Source organism: Rhamphochromis longiceps, linkage group LG2 (genome assembly GCF_057381845.1).
Source record: "Rhamphochromis longiceps isolate RC_006_pf linkage group LG2, R_longiceps_female_GT1.1, whole genome shotgun sequence".
NCBI classification, from domain to species: Eukaryota; Metazoa; Chordata; class Actinopteri; order Cichliformes; family Cichlidae; genus Rhamphochromis; species Rhamphochromis longiceps.
In genome coordinates, this window is record NC_140558.1 from 26,989,970 (window position 1) to 27,012,684 (window position 22,715).

At 40.6% G+C, this 22,715-nt stretch overlaps 3 protein-coding genes across 3 annotated transcripts; 1 reads left to right on the plus strand and 2 right to left on the minus strand.

The window, feature by feature from the left end:
* Window positions 1–68: 68 nt before the first annotated feature.
* On the minus strand, window positions 69–4,870 carry xiap (X-linked inhibitor of apoptosis). Its single transcript, XM_085420751.1, has 7 exons — window positions 4,731–4,870; window positions 2,437–2,725; window positions 1,775–2,324; window positions 1,560–1,659; window positions 1,350–1,428; window positions 875–914; window positions 69–783 (listed from the first exon to the last, which is right to left on the minus strand). The coding sequence occupies exons 2-7, from the start codon at window positions 2,674–2,676 to the stop codon at window positions 590–592; spliced, it is 1,203 nt and encodes a 400-aa protein (XP_085276877.1). The 5' UTR covers window positions 2,677–2,725; window positions 4,731–4,870; the 3' UTR covers window positions 69–589.
* Window positions 4,871–8,625: 3,755 nt separating this feature from the next.
* Window positions 8,626–13,867, minus strand: psmd10 (proteasome 26S subunit, non-ATPase 10). Its single transcript, XM_085420781.1, has 5 exons — window positions 13,633–13,867; window positions 13,426–13,524; window positions 13,130–13,276; window positions 9,278–9,444; window positions 8,626–9,051 (listed from the first exon to the last, which is right to left on the minus strand). Exons 1-5 carry the CDS (start codon window positions 13,744–13,746, stop codon window positions 8,898–8,900), a joined length of 681 nt encoding a protein of 226 aa, XP_085276907.1. The 5' UTR covers window positions 13,747–13,867; the 3' UTR covers window positions 8,626–8,897.
* Window positions 13,868–14,091: 224 nt separating this feature from the next.
* On the plus strand, window positions 14,092–22,573 carry nxt2 (nuclear transport factor 2-like export factor 2). Its single transcript, XM_085420795.1, has 4 exons — window positions 14,092–14,249; window positions 14,338–14,424; window positions 21,976–22,120; window positions 22,263–22,573. The coding sequence occupies exons 1-4, from the start codon at window positions 14,235–14,237 to the stop codon at window positions 22,445–22,447; spliced, it is 432 nt and encodes a 143-aa protein (XP_085276921.1). The 5' UTR covers window positions 14,092–14,234; the 3' UTR covers window positions 22,448–22,573.
* Window positions 22,574–22,715: the final 142 nt, after the last annotated feature.

Sequence of the window (22,715 nt, forward strand, 5' to 3'; positions counted from 1 at the left end):
GTGCACCGGGATCATCTCTGCAAATACAACACAAAACATTTTGTTTAGTGATGAAATGAAACTCCAAGTCTGCATAATTATTTATTCACACTTAATTAAAGAAACAATAAAATGATTCTTACATTACAATGGTTAACTCCAAGCCCTAAACTTGAGCTTAGAAATGTAAAGGCACAGCAACTGGTTCTATACATAAAACACACAAGTTAAATCCGAATAAATAGGATAAAAGTGGATGAAAATGACAGCAATAACATCAAAGTCAATTTATCTGTGGTAAGTGATGCATTAGAATACATAAACCAAAAGAAAGGCACTTCTGGCAAAATGTGTTTCAAAATAGGAACGGCCCTTTAATGTGTATTTACATCTCAAGGAACTATTTATAAAACCATCTACATCTATACAGATATTTACCATTGTAAGGACTAGGAAAATATAGTTTTACACATTATCATTCTAAGATTTATTAAAGAAAATTGATCCATAAATAATATTATAGGCTCTCTACTTTACAATTACGATATAATTACAATATTATAATGACAGCGTAAAAGCAGCATTGCGTCTGAGCAAGAGTATATTGTTCTCAAGCAATATAGGTCTTGATCTTCTGTGTTATGTCTTGACAGCAGATCGGACACTTGTTGAGGGCCTGTGAACAATTCTCACAAGCAACAAGGTGAGCGCATGGAATGAATACAATGGCAATATCTCTGTCCATGCATATTTTGCACTGTTTTTCCCTCTGCAGCCTCTGTAGTTTCTCCAGTGGGTCCTCATCTGACATAAAATTAAATAAACAGAAGTCAGCACTGCTCAGACTTTGTTTCATGATGTATCTGGGGCACTGAACTAAAAAAGAAAAATGTACCTTCCATATCTTCTGAAACTGGATTTTGATGACTTGAAGCCTGGAAGCAGAGAAAAACAAAATCCTGTGATTGAGATCACTGAAGACCGTAAGTCCTTTAATTATGACGCTCCTTTCACACGCTGAAATGGAACACTAAGCTTATTTTAACTAGAGCCCAATCTGGGACTACTGATGATTTTTCTGGTGTAGAAAATTAATATACTCCCAAATATTCATATACACCCATTTATACATATAAAGTGTGGTACATTTCCAAAACAAGTTAGTGATTGTCTGTGAAGAACAATGTGAGCCTTCCTGCTTTGCAATCCATGATGAAAACCTTTCTAAACTAACCTTAAGATTTTCAGCACTGTTCAACTTTCATTTGGGCACATACACCAGACCTCTAGTGTTGATATTGACAGTGCTTTAAGGGAATGTTAATTTGTAGTTTACGCATCCACAACTTGTGGAAAAAGCAAAAACTTACAGCTCTGTCATGTTGTGGTCTTTGTAGCTGGATGCTGTTGACAAATTCTGGCCCTTTGTTTGCCAAAAGGAAGCTGCACCTGTTTTAAAACAGTATATACTTTGATTAAAACAGACGCAAATGCCACAGAACAAAGAAGACAACCTGTGTGTGTGTATAGATATGTGTAAAAGCATATTAAGAAGACGGGGGTACCATAGTTGTTCTTACCCTGGGTAGTGTTTGGCATGCTCCACCCAAGGGTCTTCCTCAGGCTGCCAATTGTTCAAGCCTCCACCGCAATGGAAACACAAGACTGCGTCTCCTCTTCCTGCAAGGATACAAATTACATTTGATTGCATTCACAGCTACCTACTAGAAAATTTAGATCATACATTTTAAAATGTTGCACAATGTTTCTTTAGCCTCAAACACCTGAACATTACCTGTGCTGTAGAAGCCAGCTCTGGCAAGCCTCTCGTGGTCAATAGGGTGCCGGACACCAGCAAAAGTAGCACGCCTTGCCTCAAAATTCTGCATTAAGGCCGGGTCATTTGCACGCAGATTGTTGCTGGCATCCTCCTCTATACCTGTCTGGATTGGGATGTTCCCAACATCATGCCCAAGGATAAAGTAGCAGTTGGGATAATGCTTGCTGTGCTCACTCCAGGCAGAATCTCCTGGTTCCCACCCATTCAGCCGACCACCACAGCAGAAACACTGAACCTTGTCACTCTGCCCCACGTAAAAGAAGCCGGCTTGGGCCAGATCTTTGGGTCTCACCGGAGTACGGTTGGGCCAAGAAGAGAAGGTCCGAAGTCGGGCTTCTTCATTTCTCATGTGAGGAACTATAGGGTAGGGGGCCTCATCAACCACTTCACCTGTTCTCAAACGATATTCCACGTCTCCTACTTCTTCACTGATTAGTGCAGTATTGGAATTCTGGTTAAAACTGGTACGGTGGACGCAGGTGAGAAACGTGCATGATGGAGAAAACTGTGAGAATGAGAAAATTAGAATTGGATCAATTTGGAAGAAAACCAAACAGACAAAAAAAAAAAGTGAAATATTAACCACTTCCACTTTTTCATGTTACAAGTTTGATTACCTGCTTGTGCTTGTCTACAGGCCTGTCTCCACTGTACCAATTATCCACAGTCATATTACAGCTGAAACAGCGGACACGGTCAGACTCGCCAGTGTAGAAGAAACCAGCCTGTGCCAGTGTTTCCGCAGGCACCTTGTTAGCAAGGTTGGAGCCACGGAATGAGTCTATGCGTCTTGTCAACGAGGAAAAATCGGGCGCATTGTCCGACTCCCAAAGACCATCTTGACTGAGATCACACATGATTGAAACAGGAAGCTGTAGGGATTTGTTAACTTGATGGACAGATGATCTGCAAATAGAAAGAAACAGGATATGTTTGAAAAAAAAAAATGGTACAGTCTCCTCATTTGCTTGTTTGTTTGTAAACAGACTCTTCAGTGGTTAAATTCCTGCATTTCCATGTCTGGCGCCAGAGAGCCAAACGGCACATCTGCAGGGTCTCTGTACCTTTAAGAGAATGCCAGCCTGTTATCACATGCAGGAACTGAATGTTCCATGTGAGGGATGGGCACTGGAGAGGCAGGTTTGTCTACAGGCACATTGCATATTACACCACATAAAAGGGTTATACTGCTCGAAGATACAATGCAGCAGAGATCTCAAACAAAAGGCCCAGGAGCCAGAATCAGCCGGTTCGGTTCGCTGTACAGCTTTGGAAAATGTGAAAGAAGGAATGTATTTTGGGCTTTTGACTGTAGTTTTACTGCTTTTCCTATTGACAGAGACCTCCCCGTTCATAACACACCAAAGTAATTAAGTAATACATAAACAATAAAATGACAGAATAGTTCCTGTTTTATCTGTCTACAATAATAATGTCTGTTTTTTCTTTTCAAAAAGGTAATGTGTAATGTAATGTGTTAGTCCCCATAGGGAAATAGTTCCTCTGCATTTAACCCATTCACCCAGTGAAGCAGTGGGCAGCCACCAATGCAGCACCCGGGGAGCAGTGTGTAGGGACGGTACCTTGCTCAGGGGTACCTCGGGGTAGCCGTTCAGTGGAGTCGAACCCCCGACCTTCCGATCATGGCGCCACCACTCTACCTACTGAGCTATCCCTGCCCTTTTACTCTGCCCAGAGTTTTGTTTTGTTTTTTGTTTGTTTTTTAAAGGGAGGAGGCGAGCATTTTCTGTGAATTAACAGAAACTTTCTCTTTTACAATTACAGCACAGTCTGAGAAATGAGCTGCCAGAACTTCTGAAAGTTTATGCATTTATTTCTTACAATTTAACCCTGGAGAGCTGTGCTGACAGGTTTCTTTGATCTACTGCAGCAGTGTTTCTATGGCCTGAAGAAAATCTGAGAAGTACTGTTGAAATCACCCTTCTTTTTTGATACCTCAAGTATGAGATTTTGCAGATAAACTTCTTAACGCTGAGAGTAAGGGTAGTTTCACTGGGCTTGAGGTCTAAAGTGAGCTTGTATGTGGCCTTAGAAGAAAAATGAGTTTGACATCCTGGCAATGCAGAATATGAGGAAAGAGAGCAATAATAACCCAAGGCGTGAAACTATGATTTCAGAATCTTTACATTCCTCAGCGTCATAGTTTGACGCAAAATGGACTTATCGTCCAACGACAGCACACAGTCACCGATTGTGTGCTGGGTCAGATGTTTAAACAGCTGTTTATCAGCTGATACGTTGCCGTATTGATGGGATGCGATCTTTGAACTGTCTTTAGGTGTCTGCATTATTTCAAGTAAATCAATCGCCAGCGTCATCCTTTTATTTTTTTTTTTAACTTGAGCCAAGACTGCATCGTCCCACGCATTAAAATGCTCACTTTTTGACTGACTCGTAACTGCGAACGACATCTAACCGAAAGTAAAACCAGCGACAGGGGAGTTTTCCCACAAGCAGTTCCACGTGTTTCTTTTAACATTTATTAATGATCAGAGTGGAGAGGATATAACCCCAGCAAATTCCAGAAAGGCCCCACAGCTTTGCTTCAGTTGAACACGACACAGAAGCCGTACTGTTTCTGGGAAACGCCGAGAACAATGACAGCAACTGACAGCCAAGACCTCGCTAAACCCACACCGTGTTTTCGTTCAGTTAGAAATTAGTCAATACAGTTACCTAAAAGTGCTTTTATATGTAAAATGTAAACACCCAAAGCGACAATCTTGGACTCTGACCTGTGCTTTGGATCTGTACTGCTAGGATCGTAAGCGGAATCGCGAATGCTAGCTTCAGAGTGCTTGGTAGCTACATTAGCTTAGCCTTTTTACCCAACGCTAGCTAGGTCACCCAGTGACTTATCGAATATAATAACGAAATTTTAAATGTTTACCTTTCAACACAGCTCCTCTGTTTCCTCCAGATAGTGTAGAGTGCGAACACCTCGGAAAGGAGACTCCGGTGAAGTCTTTTGTGACCTCCCTGTCAGGAAGTGAAAACAGCCTTATCAGGTGACGTCAGGAAAGGGTTGTGCCGTGGTGGTTTTCCGTGTTTGGCCAGATCTCTTGGAAAAAGAAATTTTTGATATTAATAATATTTTTAAACCTGGATTACTTATGTAAGAGTCAAATTGCATTAAAATGCTTCTACGTTCTGATCAGAATGGGGGTTCGCTCAAAATGGCTTAGTATCGTCCAGGAGAGCTATGTTTATAAGCCAACAAGCTACATTTGTAGTCCGTTTTCTGATTTAGTTGCATTTCAGCTGTCAGCTACGCCGTTTAATTTAAATGTATCTCCTATCGAATCCGCCAGTCACAGAGCAGCAAGCCAATGCACTTAGGAAAATGGCAGAAATGGTAAAAACGACCTCAAACTGAGCATCAGAATGGGGAAGAAAGGTGATTTAAACACGGTTGCTGGTGCAAGATGGGCAAATCTGATAATAAACTGCTAATCTACTGGGATTTTCCTGCAATACTAGTATTTAATAAATAAAAAAAACTATTCAGTGAATGTCAGTTGCAAGGTATGAAGAAGCGCATAATGTGGTGTGAACACCACACCTTGGTATGTTGTTCTTTGCATTTTATTAAACACACAATAAACATTGAGGTAGATGAGACTCAGCAATAGACTACACCCGATGGCATTCCTGTGAGCTGAGAACATGTTTGTTTTCAGTTTTATTTGTCATATGCAAGTTAGCACATGGTCAACGTTGTAATGAAATGTGTTTGACGAGCAGCAGTCACTAAGCAGCATGATACAGTAGAAGAAAATATAATAAAATAAAATAAAGTAATAAAAAATAGTAAGGAGCAAAATATTAGAGAGATGTGGTAAAAGAGAAAGATGACTAAATATATATGTATCTATAAATATAAATATATGTACACTAGTGATTAAATAAGAAAATCTTGAAAAGAAATATGAAGGGAGGGCAGATGGGATATTGCACAGGAATGAGCAGCAGAAAATTACAGTATTGCACTTTTAAATATAAATAGCAATAACAATAACGTGGAGTGACCAGTGCAGATTAAACAGAGTACTTGTGAAGCTGCAGGTAGCTTCTGAGTGCGTCCTGTGGACTGTGTTGTGTGTGTTTAAGTGTTGTGGTTGAGGTGTCGTATGGCTTGGTGGTAAAAACTGTTTTTGAGTCTTGTAGTCCGAGCAGACAGACTCCTGTAACGTCTGCCAGATGGTAACAAGGAGAACAGCTGATGTGCTGGGTGGCTGTGGTCCTTGATGATGCTGTGTGCTTTACGGAGGCATCGCTGGAGATAAATGTCCTGAATGGCAGGAAGCCTCGTGCCAGTGATGTGCTCTGCTGCCTTCACCACCCTCTGTAGTGATTTACGGCTGCTGGCAGAGCAGCTTCCGTACCAAACTGTGATGCAGCTCGTCAGCAAGCTCTCAATTGCACACCTGTAGAAATTTGAGGTGATATTGGCATTCATGCCAAACTTCCTCAGCCTCCTCAGGAAATAAAGCCGCTGGCGAGCTTTCCTGATAGCAGTGTCTGTGTGAAGGGTCCAGGAGAAGTCCTCTGTGATGTTGACTCCAAGGAACTTGAAGCTGCTGACTCTTTCGACCTTGACACCATTGATGTGGCTGGGCTGGTGTTCTCTGACTGGTTGTTTCCGGTAGTCCACTATCATCTCTCTAGTTTTGCTGATGTTGAGAGTCAGGTTATTTTCCAGACACCACTCGTACAGTGCCATCACCTCCTCTCTATAGGCCGTCTCATCATTGCCTGTGATGAGGCCTATGATGGTTGTGTCATCCGCAAACTTGATGATGATGTTGGACTCGTGTTTAGCAACACAGTCGTGTGTGAACAGGGAATATAGGAGGGGGCTAAGCACACAACCCTGTGGCGTACCTGTGTTTAGGATGAGTGGTGAGGAGGTGTGCTTACCAACTCTCACCACCTGGGGCCTGTTTGTGAGGAAGTTTAGAATCCATCTGCAGATTGGTGTTTCCAGCCCAAGGTCGACGAGCTTCGTGGCAAGTTTTGAGGGGATGATGGTGTTAAATGCCGAGCTGTAGTCGATGAAGAGCATCCTTGCATATGTATTCCCTTTCTCCAGGTGAGTGAGGGTGGTGTGCGTTGCCAGGGCGATGGCATCCTCTGTGGCTCTGTTTGTCCGATAGGCAAACTGAAGAGGGTCCAGTGTGTCAGGGAGGGAGGAGCAGATGTGACCTTTGACCAGCCGCTCCAGGCACTTCATGATGACGGATGTCAGTGCAACAGGACAGTAGTCATTCAGACAGGAGACCACTGATTTTTTGGGAACGGGAATGATGGTGGATGCTTTGAGGGACGTGGGGACCACTGACTGCCTCAGGGAGAGGTTGAAGATGTTGGTGAACACCCCTGCCAGCTGGTCGGCACACACTCTGAGAAGCCGGCCTGGGATGCCGTCTGGTCCTGGAGCTTTGTGAGGATTGACCTTTTTAAAGGTCCATCTCACAGCTTCTGTTTCCAGAGTTAAAGTACTGTACATTTGGATCCAAATTGTACATTTGGATTAAACGACATGAAGTCGTGGATCCAGCCTGGTTTTTATCAGTGGTTCAAGCAGCTGCTGATGGTGCTGAAATGGTTACTCTTGGCCTCTTAATACCAAAGGAACATCATTTAAATGTCACAGCATACTTGAGTGTTGTTGCTCACCTTGGCCATCCTTTAAATACCTAAAAACTATTCATTTATTTTTAGGCAATTTGAAGCTTCCTCAATTTATAGGCTGGCCAGATCCCAGCAAACTCAATGTGGTAGAACATTGGACCCATTCCTAACACTGAGAATCTTTTAGCATGTGCTAAAACTTGATATTTTTGTTAAGTGACAGTCTTTTCACTTTCATGTATTCTTCTTTTTTGTCTCAGAGTCCTTTAAAACTATTATTTACTGTTCTTTCCGTTTTCTCCAGCAATCATTTGGCTTCCATCAACTTATCCATTTGTTTTTTTGAGCTGAGTTACAAGTGAGAGTTGCCTTCCCAGCAGTTTCATGCTTATTCTAGCTTTATTTTCCTTTGTGGTAGTTTCAGTCATGTTCCACAAAAACCTGCTTTGCTTGTGGGGGAAATTTTCCACTTCAGTGTCGACAGCCTGTCATAATGAAGACACCCTTTGCTGCTTCCTTCACAGCCATTGAGTAAAAGGCAGACTATAGAAAAGAAGGCTGAAAACTTCCGCTAATAAAAATGTGGGCCATAATCTCAACATGTGGAACAGGGAACAAGAAACAAACGCTTTGCAGCACTACGTCAATAGGGAAAACCTGGCCACTTCTGTTTTCCACTCACTGTTCCTTGTATTGGCAGTATTATAAATAACATATAACATATATTGCATGACTACTGCAGGATTTAAATAGCTGTTGTGCTGGGAAGTTGTCAGGTTGACATGCTACAAAGGTACGCATTATTTAAGATTTAGCTTAAAAACAATGAAGCTGCACAACTTTTTATTTGTTATTCAGTTAATCTGAAATCTGAGAAGTCCAAAAACGGTTTGCTTAGGATTCTTAATGTCCAGGGTTTTGGGGTGTGGTCAGATAAAGCTCTGTTGCAGATTTAACCATATTCCACATAGCCACACCTATATGTCACCATCACCAGGTGAGAGGTTAATACTGTTGCAGGTAGGCAACAATATTTTCAGTTAGTCTTTAAGGAACCTGGGTATAAGCTAATAATAAAAAGAACAAAAATGTAGGAAACATTCACAATATTTTGTGCAATAATAGCTTAAATTACTAAAGGCAGCAGTACGTCATTCATGAACAACACATTTATTAACAGGTTGAACTTCATGTTTTACATTACAATTCAAATTTAATAGAAAATAGCCTGTGGGGTTTGAAAACCTGTGCTCAGACAACAAATAAGATCTGTGCAGTCTCAAAGCACCATCTGAGTCCATCATCTCATCTTCCACACGGACCGCTTAAGGAGGACTGAGCGGGATGGGAAATCTTAGAATGTAACTTGGCGGTTGGTGGTGGGGATTTGAGCTGGAACAAGACGCGTCGGTCAGATAAAGCATCATCCCTCCACGATCTGACGGAGTATGTTCCCAAGACTGCCCTTTGCTATCTGGAGCGGGGTCTTCTCCTCCTTGTTCTCAATGTAAATGCTCGCTCCATGTTCCACCAGCAACTTGGCTGCTTCAACACGCTCCTCATCGCATGCAAGATGGCTGGGAGAAGAAAAAAATAAAAATCAATGCATAACTATAAATACAGAAATGCCTCCCCCCCCAATGCTAATCACACTGTATAGCTAATGTAATGTGGATGATAACTTCTAGTACTGCTAGGAAAAGTAAGAAAACATTTTATTTTTAGGTATAATTAGAGTTCATCTTTGTATTCATATTGCATGATGTTAAAAAAAAATTGCATGTGACATATATGTAATCATACAGAGGTGTGTTGCCCTGTGAGTCCTGAATATTTGTTGATGCACTCTGTTTGAGAAGCAGCTGGATGAGCCGGTAGTTGCCCTTGGCAGATGCTCTGTGAAGAGGCGTAGAGTCCAGCTTGTCAGTAGCATTGGGGTCTGCTCCATTTTCCAACAGCAGCAGGGCAATCTGCAAAGAGGTAACCATGTTTCATTCACAAGCTGAAAACCACACTTTTACATCCAGTTATTTCTAGTTTCTATGAAATACCCGTTTTCAGATCTCGTCATTTTGGTTACCACAGTCATGTGGAAGTTTCACGTTAGGAAGTGAGACTGAAAGTTAGGACAATCCTGACTGGGAAAAGAAACCTGTGGTTGAAATAAAATCCTGTAAATGTACAATGAAATCCATTCATGTCATGTCCAAGTCCTTGTGAGAGAAGACGATGAAAAAATTCAGTTTCATGATCTTTTATATGCACATTTGATTTAACAAAAAAAATGCATCTTGATTGTTGCAGTGTGTTGGACCCCGTTTCCCACCATCTCAAGTCTCCCATATATACATAGGTCTTTATTAAATCTTTGTAATATTAGCAATGATATAGGTACTGCAGCATACATGCTACAACAATGCCACGATTTTTGAGATAGCTATGTCCTTTTATTGTTATATTATTATCAGTTATATTGAATAAAACATTCTTGTCATCTTAAAAATAAAGCTGCAGATAGTGATTTTTTTTTTTGTTTTTGTTTTTTTTTTGTTTTTAAATAAAGCTGACAAATCATCTTTTCTTATATCCAAGGGATCCTTCTCAGAGAGCAAGACGGGATGTATTGATGTATTAGTGATGATGGTTCAGAACAAATAAGAAATGTTCAGTAAAACCTTCTAATACTCCAGATAAAAACAAATACGGAAATAAAACTTCATTACATGTCCAGAGGAAAGGTTAGAGTCTAACTGAAAACTGTACATAAGCAGTGAACACAGCGGGAACACATTACAAGCACGTGTTGACGGTATCTTTGTAATACCTCTATGTGCCACAAGGGGGAGACAAATATTCAGCACAACAAGTTTATTGTTAAAGAAAAGCTGTTTTGTTTTGCACATTTGAGAAGTATAAGCAACCTATAATTATATTTTACTTATTCCTACAGGGTTTCCTTAAAAGTACTAAAGCTCATATCTACAAGTTTCATTCTAAAGAGAAAACTTTATGCTGATCTAAGAAAAGACGAAAAGGCACAATCGAATCCTGGTACCCTGGATGAGAACATGTTTCAAAAATTTAATAACCTGTTGCGTGTACAGGGCGTGACTTATAGGTGACAGAGAGTGGTTACTCATAAGCCAAGCCCTGTGTGTATAGGGCGCAGCGATAATAAAGGGGTGGTAACACAGGGGTAATAAGAAAAAAAAAAAAAGATAACAAGAAACAGCAAGACGGTTGTGGGTGTAGGTGATGGGATTGCTGTTTATCTTGATGTGAGGAAAGTAAAAGCAGCAGACAAAGGTACATTAGTCATACTATACGGGAAGAAAGAAAAAAAATGTAATGAAAATTATCTTAATAAGAAGAGGAGGGCTTTTAGACATTCCAGCAAAGGCAAGCCACAGAATAAAGGTGTGCTGTAGGGTCCAACACCTGCCTCCCCCATGGATGCCCCAGTCTCAAGCTGGCCTCCTGCCATGCTTACTCTATTGAAGTGCATTTATCCCCCTTTCCTGTGTTCTGTTGCACTTTCTATATTTGTGTGTGAAGCACCAGTAGAGCTTGTGTAGAGAACAAGAAACCCACCGGTGTAACCCACCATTCAGCACCCCACCTGTAGCATATTACAGGGCCCACCTGCAGGAAGCGAGGGCAAAATTTGAAAAAATAAATAAATAAATAACAGCAACAGATAAACAATTAATTTGAATTAATATGCAATCATTCCTAATGATTATTACTATATTGAGAGCCAGTGTTATTGTACTAATGTCGGGTAAACTGGGCCCTGAAAAGTCCTACTTTGCATAATTATCTTTTTTCAAAATGCTTAGGACGCATTAGCTCAGATCACATGGCCATAGCTGACTGAAGTCTTGGTGTGTTTCACTTCAGCTTTCAGGGGCTTACCCACTGTGTCTAAGTGTAGAACAAAAACTGATGACATCGCAAACTATGGAAATACCAGCGGGCACCAGTTCTACCCCTTTATGCCTACAGTATAAATCTGAAAATACCCTATCAGGCTTTTAAGGTTGTGGGTAAAAAAAAGCTTAAGAGTCATCTGCAGCACCAGGAGTGGCAACAGCAACCACAGCCAGGTTTAGTGTCACCCACAGTATTCACAGTGTAATTACTGATGGCACTGTAGAAGTCAAAAAAAATACATACCTCAGTGATGCATTTGTTCCAAGGGCACATGATGCACTAATGTATTTGGAGCAATGATGTAAACATTTGAATAAACAGCACATCTTGGAAAAAAGTAAAAAGAACAAAACAAAATATACCAATATATACCCACAAGAAGTGTACTGTTTAATTGTAGTTTTTCCAAGGCTGAGGAGGTAATTTGTATTAAAAATAAATAAAAATAAATAACTAAATGCAGAGTCTTTAATATATTAACACGTGTGTACATGCGTGAGACATGCTTCATCAGTCTCAAAGTTTTTCTCGCTTTGGTCAATGAGGATTTCTCCAAATCATGCGCTGGTCATACTTATTGTTAGCCTGGTATAACTTATAGCTTTATTTAGAACTGTGCAAAACACGTTTGTTGTGTGTTCACAGAGTAGACATCATCAAGACATGACAATAGTAAAAGTGGCCAGTGGGTGTCACTGTGGAAATTGTTTTGAAACCTCAGTACAATCCTGGCACAGCTGCTTCAAATGTTTCACTACTTCACACAGCTGTGCTTTGCCCATCACTAGAAGACACTCACAGCTGTACTTCTCCCCTGAGCTACACCACTGACAACAATTTTAACCAAAAGTTTCACATTTAAATTCATCACTCCATCAGATGTGTTGCCACCGATTTCAGTCCAGTTCTTGTGTAATTTGTCATACTTGAGCCTTTTGTCCCTATTTTCCTTCCTTAAGAATGGCTTCTTGATAGCCAACCTTCAGCTGAGACCATTTCTGAGGCTTCAGTGAACAGCAGATGGGTCAACAGAAGTGCGAGATGCATCTTCTCAGGTTCTATGTCAGGTCTTTCCTTGATTTTTCCTATTTTTTGAGAAAATGACTTAAATATATTGTTGCATTTGTTGTAGATTGCCTGCCACTTCTTTTGTCGTCCACTTGTCCACTTTCATTTAAAGGACATACTGCACACCGTGGTGAGGTTTGCCATGTTTTTGGCGTACAAGACATTTTATGCCTCTTAATCTTTTTTTTTTTTTTTTTTTTTTTTTTTTTTTTTTTTTTTTTTTTTTTTATCTCTGGCATTATTGTAGATTTAACTAAAGAAATGGGAATGAATTGTGTTTTCATGACAAGCTGCTAGTAACAAAGTGCCTAAAGATACTATTTAAAATTAGTTCTTTGCTAATTCGTCTGTTATGTGCAGCCAACACTGGCTCATTCCTTGAGTTAGGTGTCTTTTTTTGTTTGTTTGAATGATTCATAGGTTAGTGTTATGTGGCTTATATGGAAAAAATACTTCTCTGAAATTTGTGAGGTATAAGAACTGGACCGAAGATAAGTGGAAAAAGCAGACAAATGTCCAAACTCTTTTGCACAACACTATATAATTAATTATGTGCAGAAACAAAGCACCACTGAACTAAACGGGGAGATAACACAACTGTATTAACTGACTGCAGAAGTATGGAGGACTAATACTGCAACCTGTGGATGTTACCTCATATCTGTCTTTGGAGGCGGCGTAGTGCAGAGGGGTGCATCCATTTTGATTAACTGAGTTGAGCTGAGCTCCTTTGGATATCAGAGATCTCACGATGTCTTCTCTGCCTGCAGATGCTGCAATGTGCAAAGGGGTCCACGAAGCCTGAGAGCGAAAAACAAAACACAGACATCAGTGGCATCATTCTGAAACAATGTGTTCATCAGTATATCTCTTGTATTAATGGTCACATGGCACCTTATAGGGAAAAGTCTACAGAAGGAAAGAATTAATGTACCCACAAATAAACTTACATCATCTTGCAGGTTCACTTCAACTCCCATGTCAAGAAGAAACTCCACAATATCGGTGTGTCCAGCAGAACAAGCCCAGTGCAGCGCGGTTCTCCGGTCCTGAAATCACAGAAAGTTGTGTTGCTTTAAAAAGAAAATTATTATTCCGATTTACTGTAGGGAAAAACGAATTCCCGCAGGCTGTACTAGTGGGTCATGTGTTCTTACCTGGTCTGTTTTGCAGGCAAGCGTTTTATCTGACAGGATGCACTGTTTTAATTTCTCAAACTGCCCCGTGTAAGCAAAGTTACACACCTCCACATTGGACACAGACCCCTCCATTCTTAAAATATAGCTAAATGTCCAAATAAATATATTAAAGCTTACTGAGGATACTCTTTAGTTATTTCGTTTAATAAACCACAGAAGCAATGACTCAGGAAATTATGAGTTCTCTTTCCGCGCTGGTCGACCTTTTCTTTTCAAACTAAAACTCCATCACCAAAATGGTACTGACTTTGCCACGCCACTTCCGCGTTATTATCCACACAGTCAACATTTACTACCACTATTGTTTCCTTAAAATGTAAAAAACACGACATGAAAGTGGAACTCGGAAGAGAGAAGCTTAAATGAGTCTGAAAGATTGTACTGACATCTTATTTTGGTAGGCAGAGTTGGTGCCCCGAGGAAGTAATACCCAGTGTGATAGAAATGTGTTGGTTGCTAAAGGAATAACAAGAGAAGAAAAGAAGTTTGAATTGTGACGTTTTCTCGGTCTTTTTGTAATATTTTTGTTTTGAGTTGTTTCCAATAATTTATCTGTTCATATGGCAACCACCCTGGTAAGCTTTTCCATGCCGTTTCCAAAAAAAAAAAACACACGTTAAATCACCGTGTCCAGCTTTGAGTAATACGTAGTTATCTCTTCAGGATTTCAGGACTCATGCCGACCAGTCATGCAGATATTCAGAAGAATTTGTCAACATTTATTACGACTGTATGGATAAGAAGAGGCGGGTGAGTTTTGTTTCTGTAATTTAACTTAAATTAATTTGTAAGACCAAACTACATACGGTGGCCCGAAAGTGCCGTTGTTCCAGATCTACTGGCGTTTAGATCAACTGGCGTTGGTCGAACAGATGTGTGGCAGTCTTGTGTTTCAGGAGCTCCTACCGACAAACCAGCAAAAAAACGGCAAATGTGTCACCTGTGACACTTGTGAGGTTATCTCAAACACACTCCGTCAGTCTTGATGCTGTTGAACAACAAAATGTTTAAAAATGTGGCGAGTTTACCTGGTGATATCCTCATGCGCGACCGCGAAAACAGCAAACAATTAACACCACGCCGATGTTGTTCACGGGACAGCAAGAGTAAACGATCGGGAGACTCTTGTCGTCGTTATCGTTCCCCTCGCACGGTTTATTTCTCCGGTTTCAGCGTTTTTGCTTCACAACTAAAGCGAGCAGTTTGCTTTGTGCACTAACATGGAGTCGAGTCAACCAGCGCCACCTCTGGCCAAGTGCCCCAGCCTACAGCCAGATCAACCTGTGACACACATCTGTACCACGTTTGAATTCGTGTCATGCACAACACATTTGTACCTTTCAATTGTGTCTGTTTGTGCGTCATGCAAATAAACCATTGAAATGAATGAAATGATATCATGTATTTATTATCAGCCTACATTTGTACAAAATGCCAAATGACATACACATAATCATAAGAATCACCATCCTGATATCAATACTTTTGCCCATAAGAAAAATGCCGTGAACAAATATATGACACACTAATATTTCACCAGTGTTGTAACATCACATGTCGTTAGCATAGTCTGCCTGTGTCTTCCCTCTGCAAACGAACATTTCAGAGTTGGTTGTGATATACAGTCTGCATAAGTGTGGTTAATCTAATAAACATTTGTAAGGAGATGGCAGTTACTGTGAATGTACAGCAGTTACACAGTGATTAGTAATAAACAGTCAGACAATGACTCTGACAATCTCATTCAATCTTGCAGATTGAATGCACCTTCTGTGGAAAGTGGTACCACACGGTGTGTGTGGACTTCCCCTGTGCAGAAGGCGACTACAAATGTTGTGGGTGCTAAATAAACAGAAAAAATTTATCCCTGTTGTCTTTGCTTACTGATTGTTTTCAGTGTTGACAATCCACATTGCTGGCATTGCATCTTTCAACATGTTTGTGGGTAGATTTGGATGTACCAGGGGTAAGTGCAGCCACTCAGCCTCTACTCAATGTGATCATAGCAGCAGGTGCAGATGTGTCACAAGTTAATCTAGTAGTAGGCTATGGTAGTAGTGGACTGACTAGTGATGGGCAGATGAAGCTTCATGAAGCACTGAAGCTTTTCATCCAATTGGTTCATCCCAGCGCAAAGCTTCTTGAAGCTTCATTTGCTCTAGTAGGACACCTACTGGACATAAAAATATTAGTTGGCATGAATTTGAAGAGTGTGGCCTTTTGCACACAGCCTGTAAATGTCAACAACAAAAGTGTATAAAACAGTGTGTAAAACATCTATATTGTAGTGATGGCAGTATACTGTGTATATTTATACTGGCAGTATGGAAAATGATTATTTGGAAATGCTTAAAATGGAAATGATCATTTACTGTGAGGTGAGGTGTGGTTGGGGTGTGGACAGTAGTTGTGCTTTTGTAACGTTGAGGTATGGACAGCTACAGACTGAGGCCTCAGTCCTGCCTGTTCACATTTTATTCTGTAAAAACTAAATTTTCACTGCTTTTATGACCTTTTTAGTAGGGGTGCAACGATATTCGTATCGATATTGAACCGTTCGATACAGTGCTTTCGGTTCGGTACGCATATGTATCGAACAATACAATTTTTTTCAAATTTTTTTTTTTTTCAAATTTTTTTTTTTTTTTTTTTTTGTGTCCCGTTTGGATCTATAGCCATCAGAATTGTTGTCTTGAGGCCAAGAAAGATGCCAAGAGGATTTATTTTAAGTGGATCATCATATTGGTCCATTTGATTGACCTTTATTATAATTATGAATTTATTTTATTTTCAGTTGCAAACGGGACAGACATGACTGTGGGATAGGACAGGGGGAAAGAATGAAAGAAAGAGGGGGAGAGAAAGAAAGAAAACCAAAGGGGAGAAAAAAAAAGAACAATACAAAATTTGTAATTTATTTTATCAACTTTCCTTCTGACGATGCTGTCTGTGTTGAGCGCTCAGTGAATCTGCATTTGACTACTCCGCCTAGGCTCGAGAGTGCAGCCTAGGCGGAGTAGTCCAACGCAGATTCACTGAGCACTCAACACAGACAGCATGGTCAGAAGGAAGAGCGCAGGGCAAGCTAGCGAGACAGAAGTGGACCTCCCCACCCTCATTCAGATCTGGCGTTTGGAATTATTTTGGTTTTCATGTGACGTATGACCCTGAAGGTAAGCGAGTCATGGACTAAAGTAAAACAGTATGTTGGATGTGCCATGCAATGCTCAATTACATGGGTGGGAGCTAGTGTGTTAGCGCAGTTAGCTCGTTAACGTGTTGGCCGTCTAGCCCCTCTGTATAGGGTAGCTCGTTAACGGAGATTTGCCGTGTTGTGGCGTTAAGGTTATTTCAACGAGATTAACCTGAAAGCACTAGTGGGAACACAACGAATATGACTGCACATTTACACCGACATCATCCTAGTGCAAAGACAAAAACAACAAGCATGCATGCTACAAACTTTAGCCGAGTCATTTAGACAGCTGTTAGCACAGGATTCTCCTTATGGAGACCTGATATGTTTAATATGCTGCTGAGAATATAGCCCAGAAGAAGCGGATAGTATAGCTTTTATTTTGGAAAGAGACATTTCTCTGTAATAAACTCTCTTTTCCAAAGATGAGTGATTCCTCAATCAGATACAGGGCTCGCAATATCGCTAGCCCGACGTCCCGGGGCTATCTCTCCCCTGCCTGTCGGGCTATTGTAGGAAGGAAAAATATATGTCAATGCTTTTGCATTCTTTCAGAAATGTAGCTGGGTAATTATGTCATTGGGTGAGCCACTGTCAATATGTGACATATTGAAATCTCGTTTGAATTTGCGCTTGTTTTTTTGCTTTCACTTTGCAATCGCGCGAACTGTGTATAGAGAGCGACAGCACTGATCTGTGAGTGATGATAATTTGTGCACCAATTCCTCTGACATCGTCTTATTAATTGTTAGCTTACTATGCAAACATGACAAGTGAAATCTCCCGCAGCTTAAACATGTGAGAGGTTGATCGCGCAGAGAATCGCTGAGCTTATGTGAGTGCGGCAGGATATATATTTCACTACGATGACCTGGATGACTGAGAACCTTCACAGACAGATATATATTTTAGTTCTGCTGAGCCAAATAAGACAGGTCAGGGTGAAGAAGTGACAGCCAAAGAAAAGCTTACCACAAAACGGAGAAGTTATGACAAATCAGACTATAAGGCAAAAAGAAAGTGCAGCTTTATGGTTTCATGGACAAAAGAATTTCTGTGGCTGCAATATGACGAGCTAAAAAACAACACGCACAAGGGTTAGGGTTAAATTTAAAAACTGTACTTTTGTGTTAAAATATATATTTATAATTTTAATAAATGACAAATTAAAAAGGCATGAACATTTTTTTTTTGTATCGAAAAAATATCGAACCGTGACACCAAAGTATCGAACCAAACCGAACCGAACCGTGAATTTTGTGTATCGTTGCACCCCTACTTTTTAGTGGGGAGAACATAGCTAGGATTTAATGATTTAACAAATCTTTTAAATCCTTTGTCCTCCACAATGCTAAATGGCTGGGAGTCCTCAATCACCATGCTAACCAGGTCTTCATCTATTTGAGATTGTCTTTATTGTCTTTCCTCAGGAGAACAAAGCACAAATATAAATATCACACACGTAACTTATTACAGTTGTATAATATTGTTATATCATTTAGTAACATTACTGCATGCTATATTATCATTGCATTTGATGGCTCACCTGGTCTTGCCCCACAATCGGTGTTCCCCTTATTCTCATGCAAAGCTCTGTAGTACCTAAGCGTGGATGAGGTGTTGTTGTTATATCCCAGCTCCCTGGCACATAGCAAACACTTCACCTTGTACAAAAGTCAAGACAGCTTAACATAAATTGTATTGCACCATCAGTATTATGAAAATACATCTTCTGTAGAAATTTACCTTGTTGGGAGGAATAAGATCAAAATGTTCCCACACAGGGGAGGACATCCTCCTCTTCTTAGCTGGCTCCATTCTCTCCTGACTTTCTCTCCTCACTCTCATAAACCTCCAAACGGTCTCCAAACTCTCACTAACAGCAACTCTCCATCAAACACCCACATTTTGAATGAAGTCTGAGGGGTTTATATCTCTGTCATAGCTCGCGGCAAAGTTCGAACCACTTCCTGAACCAGTCACGTGGTACAGCCGGGCAGCGAGGCTTCGGACGTCTCATTTTCAGCTCCTCCCATAAATGAAGCAAGCCTCGTTACGCGCATCGCGGAAACGCCCCCTCAATTACTCGACACAAGCTTCGAAGCCTCGATACAGAATGTCACATCACTAGGACTGACCTCCATTTGAAACTGCTCCAGCTGCTGTGTGATAGTGGATCTGCTACAAATTGAAGATCATATGGAAGTTTTGGAAATTAACCCTTGTATTAAGTTGAAGAACACACAATTGACATTGATTTTGTTGCGGGTCATTTAGATCCGTACTGTGTAAATCCACTCAGAATTATCCAAAAACTGCAATAAAACAATAGCAACTTTATTTCCCATTAGATAAACATGTAGAACACAGACATACAACTGTTAGACTTTACATAACTATTTTAGGAACAATTTGGCTTTTGAACTTGCCCAACTTTCTCAGTTTTTCAATGCTCAACATTTTCGATTTTGTCCACATGATGGACAGAATGTAACTGTGTGCTTTCTGCAGATGTACTTCTTGCATTTCTCACAAAAAGTGCTTGTTTTCAAACAGGAACCTTCCTAACTAAGATTTAAAACAAAAGATTTCTACGTCTCCTCCAGTCTCACAAACAGATGACAAACCAAGCGACACACCTGAGTCACTGACTTTCTTAAATCCACTCACTCTCACTGGCTGTTTATTACTAATCACTGTGTAACTGCTGTGAATTCACAGTAACTGCCATCTCCTTACAAATCTTCATTAGATTAACCACACTTATACAGATTGTATATAACTACCAACTCCCCAGCCATGTTGATGGATTGCCTATATTGGCTGGAAATATTAATTTCCAGGGAAAAGACACAGGCAGACTCTGCTTACAGGATGTGATGTGACAACACTAATTAAATATTGATTTGTCATATTTGTCCAAGGTGTATTTCATTGTTATGGAAAAAGAGAATATCAAAATCATGATGACCAATTGGAGTGGTGATTTCTATGACTTTGTGTATATAATTTGGAATTTTGTACAAATGTAGGCCAATAAGGAATATATGATATCATTTCATTCATTTCAAAGGTTTATTTGCATGACCCACAAACAGACACAATTGAAAGGTACAAATGTGTTGTGCATGACACGAATTCAAACGTGCTGCAGATGTGTGTCACAGGTTGATCTGGCTGTAGGCTGGGGCACTTGGCCAGAGGTGGCGCTGGTTGACTCGACTCCATGTTAGTGCACAAAGTAAACTGCTCGCTGTAGTTGTGAAGCAAAAACGCTGAAACCGGAGAAATAAACCGTGCGAGGGGGACGATAACGACGACAAGAGTCTCCCGATCGTTTACTCTTGCTGTCCCGTGAACAACATCGGCGTGGTGTTAATTGTTTGCTGTTTTCGCGATCGCGTCGCGCATGAGGATATCACCAGGTAAACTCGCCACATTTTTAAACATTTTGTTGTTCAACAGCATCAAGACTGACGGAGTGTGTTTGAGACAACCTCACAAGTGTCACAGGTGACACATTTGGCGTTTTTTTGCTGGTTTGTCGGTAGCAGCTCCTGAAACGCAAGTCTGCCACACATCTGTTCGACCAACGCCAGTTGATCTAAACGCCAGTAGATCTGGAACACCGGTCATTCCATTAGGCACACATTTCTAGTTGCGCCTCTCTTTTTCCTTCAGTCCCGTCTTAAATCTTCATGGCAAAGATTCAACAAAGTGATTTTGGTGCTTGTGGACTTGACAGCGTCACAGATTTGTCAGCTGCATATCCATGATGTAACTCCTGTTCCACTTTGAAAGGCCAAGTTGGATTGTGATCTAATGACCGGAGGCCATTTTACTACAGTGAATTCATTGTCATGTTCAAGAAACCAGTCTGAGACGGCCTGAGCTTTGCAATGTGATGGAAGAGCTTGTAGTAGTCATCAGAAGATGACTACACTGTGGTCACAAGGGGATGTGTATGGTCAGCAACGTCAGCTAAGATGTGACATTTAAACAGCTGGTACAAAGGAGCCATGTACCAAGAAAATGTCCCAAAAAATCTTAAACTCCAATATAAATGTTAAAGACCAAACGAAAATGACGTATTTCATTGAAAATGTTATTCCAAAAACACAAACCACATTAGCTATAAATTGCTAATGTTGTGCAGTCGTATGAAAAGTGTTAAGGCCAATGTGTGACCCACTCCTTCAATACAGAGTTTAAGTTAAAGTAATGAGTAATATCACAAACTAACCACCTCCAGTTACCAATTTTAATTTCTGTTTCAGATAAATGTATATAAATGTTTAAGTGTACATACTTGTGAGTAATTACAAACTGAATTTCTGTTATTACTGCAGCCTACCTGCAGTACCTTTTGTGGCCTGCCGGGGGTGGGGCAGCCCACACTTTAAGAATCACTGACCTACGCCATCACACCTCCACCATCCTTAACTGTTGATACAAGGATAGATCTGTGCTATCACTTTGTTTACACCAAATTCAGACCCTGCCAAATGTTGCAGCAGAAAGCAAAAATCATCAGATCAGGCAACATTTTCTAGTCTTCTGTATTTTGTCAACTTTAGTTAGCACGTGTGAATTGTAGTCTCCGCTTCCTGTTCTTAGCTGACAGGAGTGACAGCCTATGGTCTTCTGCTGCTGTAGCCAATCTGCTTCAAGGTTTGAATGCATTCACAGATGCTCTTCTGGGTGTTTCATCTTTACGTTTTTCATCTTTTGGCCATTATAAGTCCTGATATATTGGTCAGTACATCGGTTGGGCTCCAGCTTGAATAAGTACCTAATAATGTGGCCAATGAGTGTAGGTTATAGCATGTTGAAACTTAGCTTTAAAATCTTCTAAGTAAGAGATATTGTGAAGACTTCCTTATTTGGGCCTGTGATGTAAATTTATTAAAGTGGATTCAACTATGAGCTCCCCACTAACCCACAGCTCCTCTGCAGTGAAAGCAGTCTTATTCTTAAAGTGATAGTTTTCATTTTAAAGATCACAACCTTTCAGTTTCACTAGAGCTAATGAGCATGGTGCTCTGCTACAGGCTGATGGCACTGTTGCTGTTAATGTTCACCATTGTCTGGCTCCCATGTGCTAGAACTTAATCCGGCTCTACCTGGACAAGGCTACCTTGGTGTGGAACGGAAATGCGGTGTCAGGACAGGAAGCCCTGGGCGAGTTTTTTGAGTCACTGCCATCCAGCGAGTTCCAGGTTCAAACACTGGATTGCCAGCCTGTGCACGGTCAGTGGGTCAATCCCAAACTCAACACATTTGAACTATTAAATTGATCCCCATTAATCATATTGTCTCATTAAAATGTGAATGTAAACCTTTATTCTTCTGTTGCTGCTTTAGAAAATAACTAACTTCTCCTCACTCACAGAGCAAGCAACCCAAGGCCAGACAACACTGCTTGTGGTGACCGGTGGCATAGTCAAGTTTGAAGGGAACAAACAGCGTTTTTTCAACCAGAACTTTCTCCTAACAGCTCAGGCTTCACCCAACAACGATCAGCCCGTGTGGAAGATCGCTAGCGACTGTTTCCGCTTTCAAGACTGGAATAGCTGAGGCTCTGCTTTCCCCTGAAGTGTACAAAGGCTTCAGCAGTGATCACCTTAATAATAATCAATATTGCATTTGTATATTCAGTTTTTTGTAATAAAATAAAGTGTCATACAACACTGAGTACGAAAAGGTGTTTATTCTTGAAATGTCGAACATGGCATGTGACTGCAATGATGGGAGTAATAAATACACGTAGGTTCACCAAACAACTAAAGTGACTGCCATCGTCTGTGTACTTAAAACTTTTAACAATGCAAATCCACCAACATGA

Bases quoted from the DNA above. Each gene is read 5' to 3' on its own strand.
- xiap (XM_085420751.1), bottom strand. From the start codon at position 2,676: ATGTGTGATCTCAGTCAAGATGGTCTTTGGGAGTCGGACAATGCGCCC. The intron at 1,660-1,774 runs GTAATGTTCAGG...GTATCCTTGCAG, and splicing joins AGCTGGCTTCTACAGCACAG to GAAGAGGAGACGCAGTCTTG. The intron at 1,429-1,559 runs GTAAGAACAACT...GTTTTAAAACAG, and splicing joins CATGCCAAACACTACCCAGG to GTGCAGCTTCCTTTTGGCAA.
- psmd10 (XM_085420781.1), bottom strand. From the start codon at position 13,746: ATGGAGGGGTCTGTGTCCAATGTGGAGGTGTGTAACTTTGCTTACACG. The intron at 13,525-13,632 runs GTAAGAACACAT...CTGTGATTTCAG, and splicing joins TTGCCTGCAAAACAGACCAG to GACCGGAGAACCGCGCTGCA. The intron at 13,277-13,425 runs GTAAGTTTATTT...TTTCGCTCTCAG, and splicing joins AAGTGAACCTGCAAGATGAT to GCTTCGTGGACCCCTTTGCA.
- nxt2 (XM_085420795.1), top strand. The intron at 14,425-21,975 runs GTGAGTTTTGTT...CCCATGTGCTAG, and splicing joins GTATGGATAAGAAGAGGCGG to AACTTAATCCGGCTCTACCT. The intron at 22,121-22,262 runs GTCAGTGGGTCA...CCTCACTCACAG, and splicing joins GGATTGCCAGCCTGTGCACG to AGCAAGCAACCCAAGGCCAG.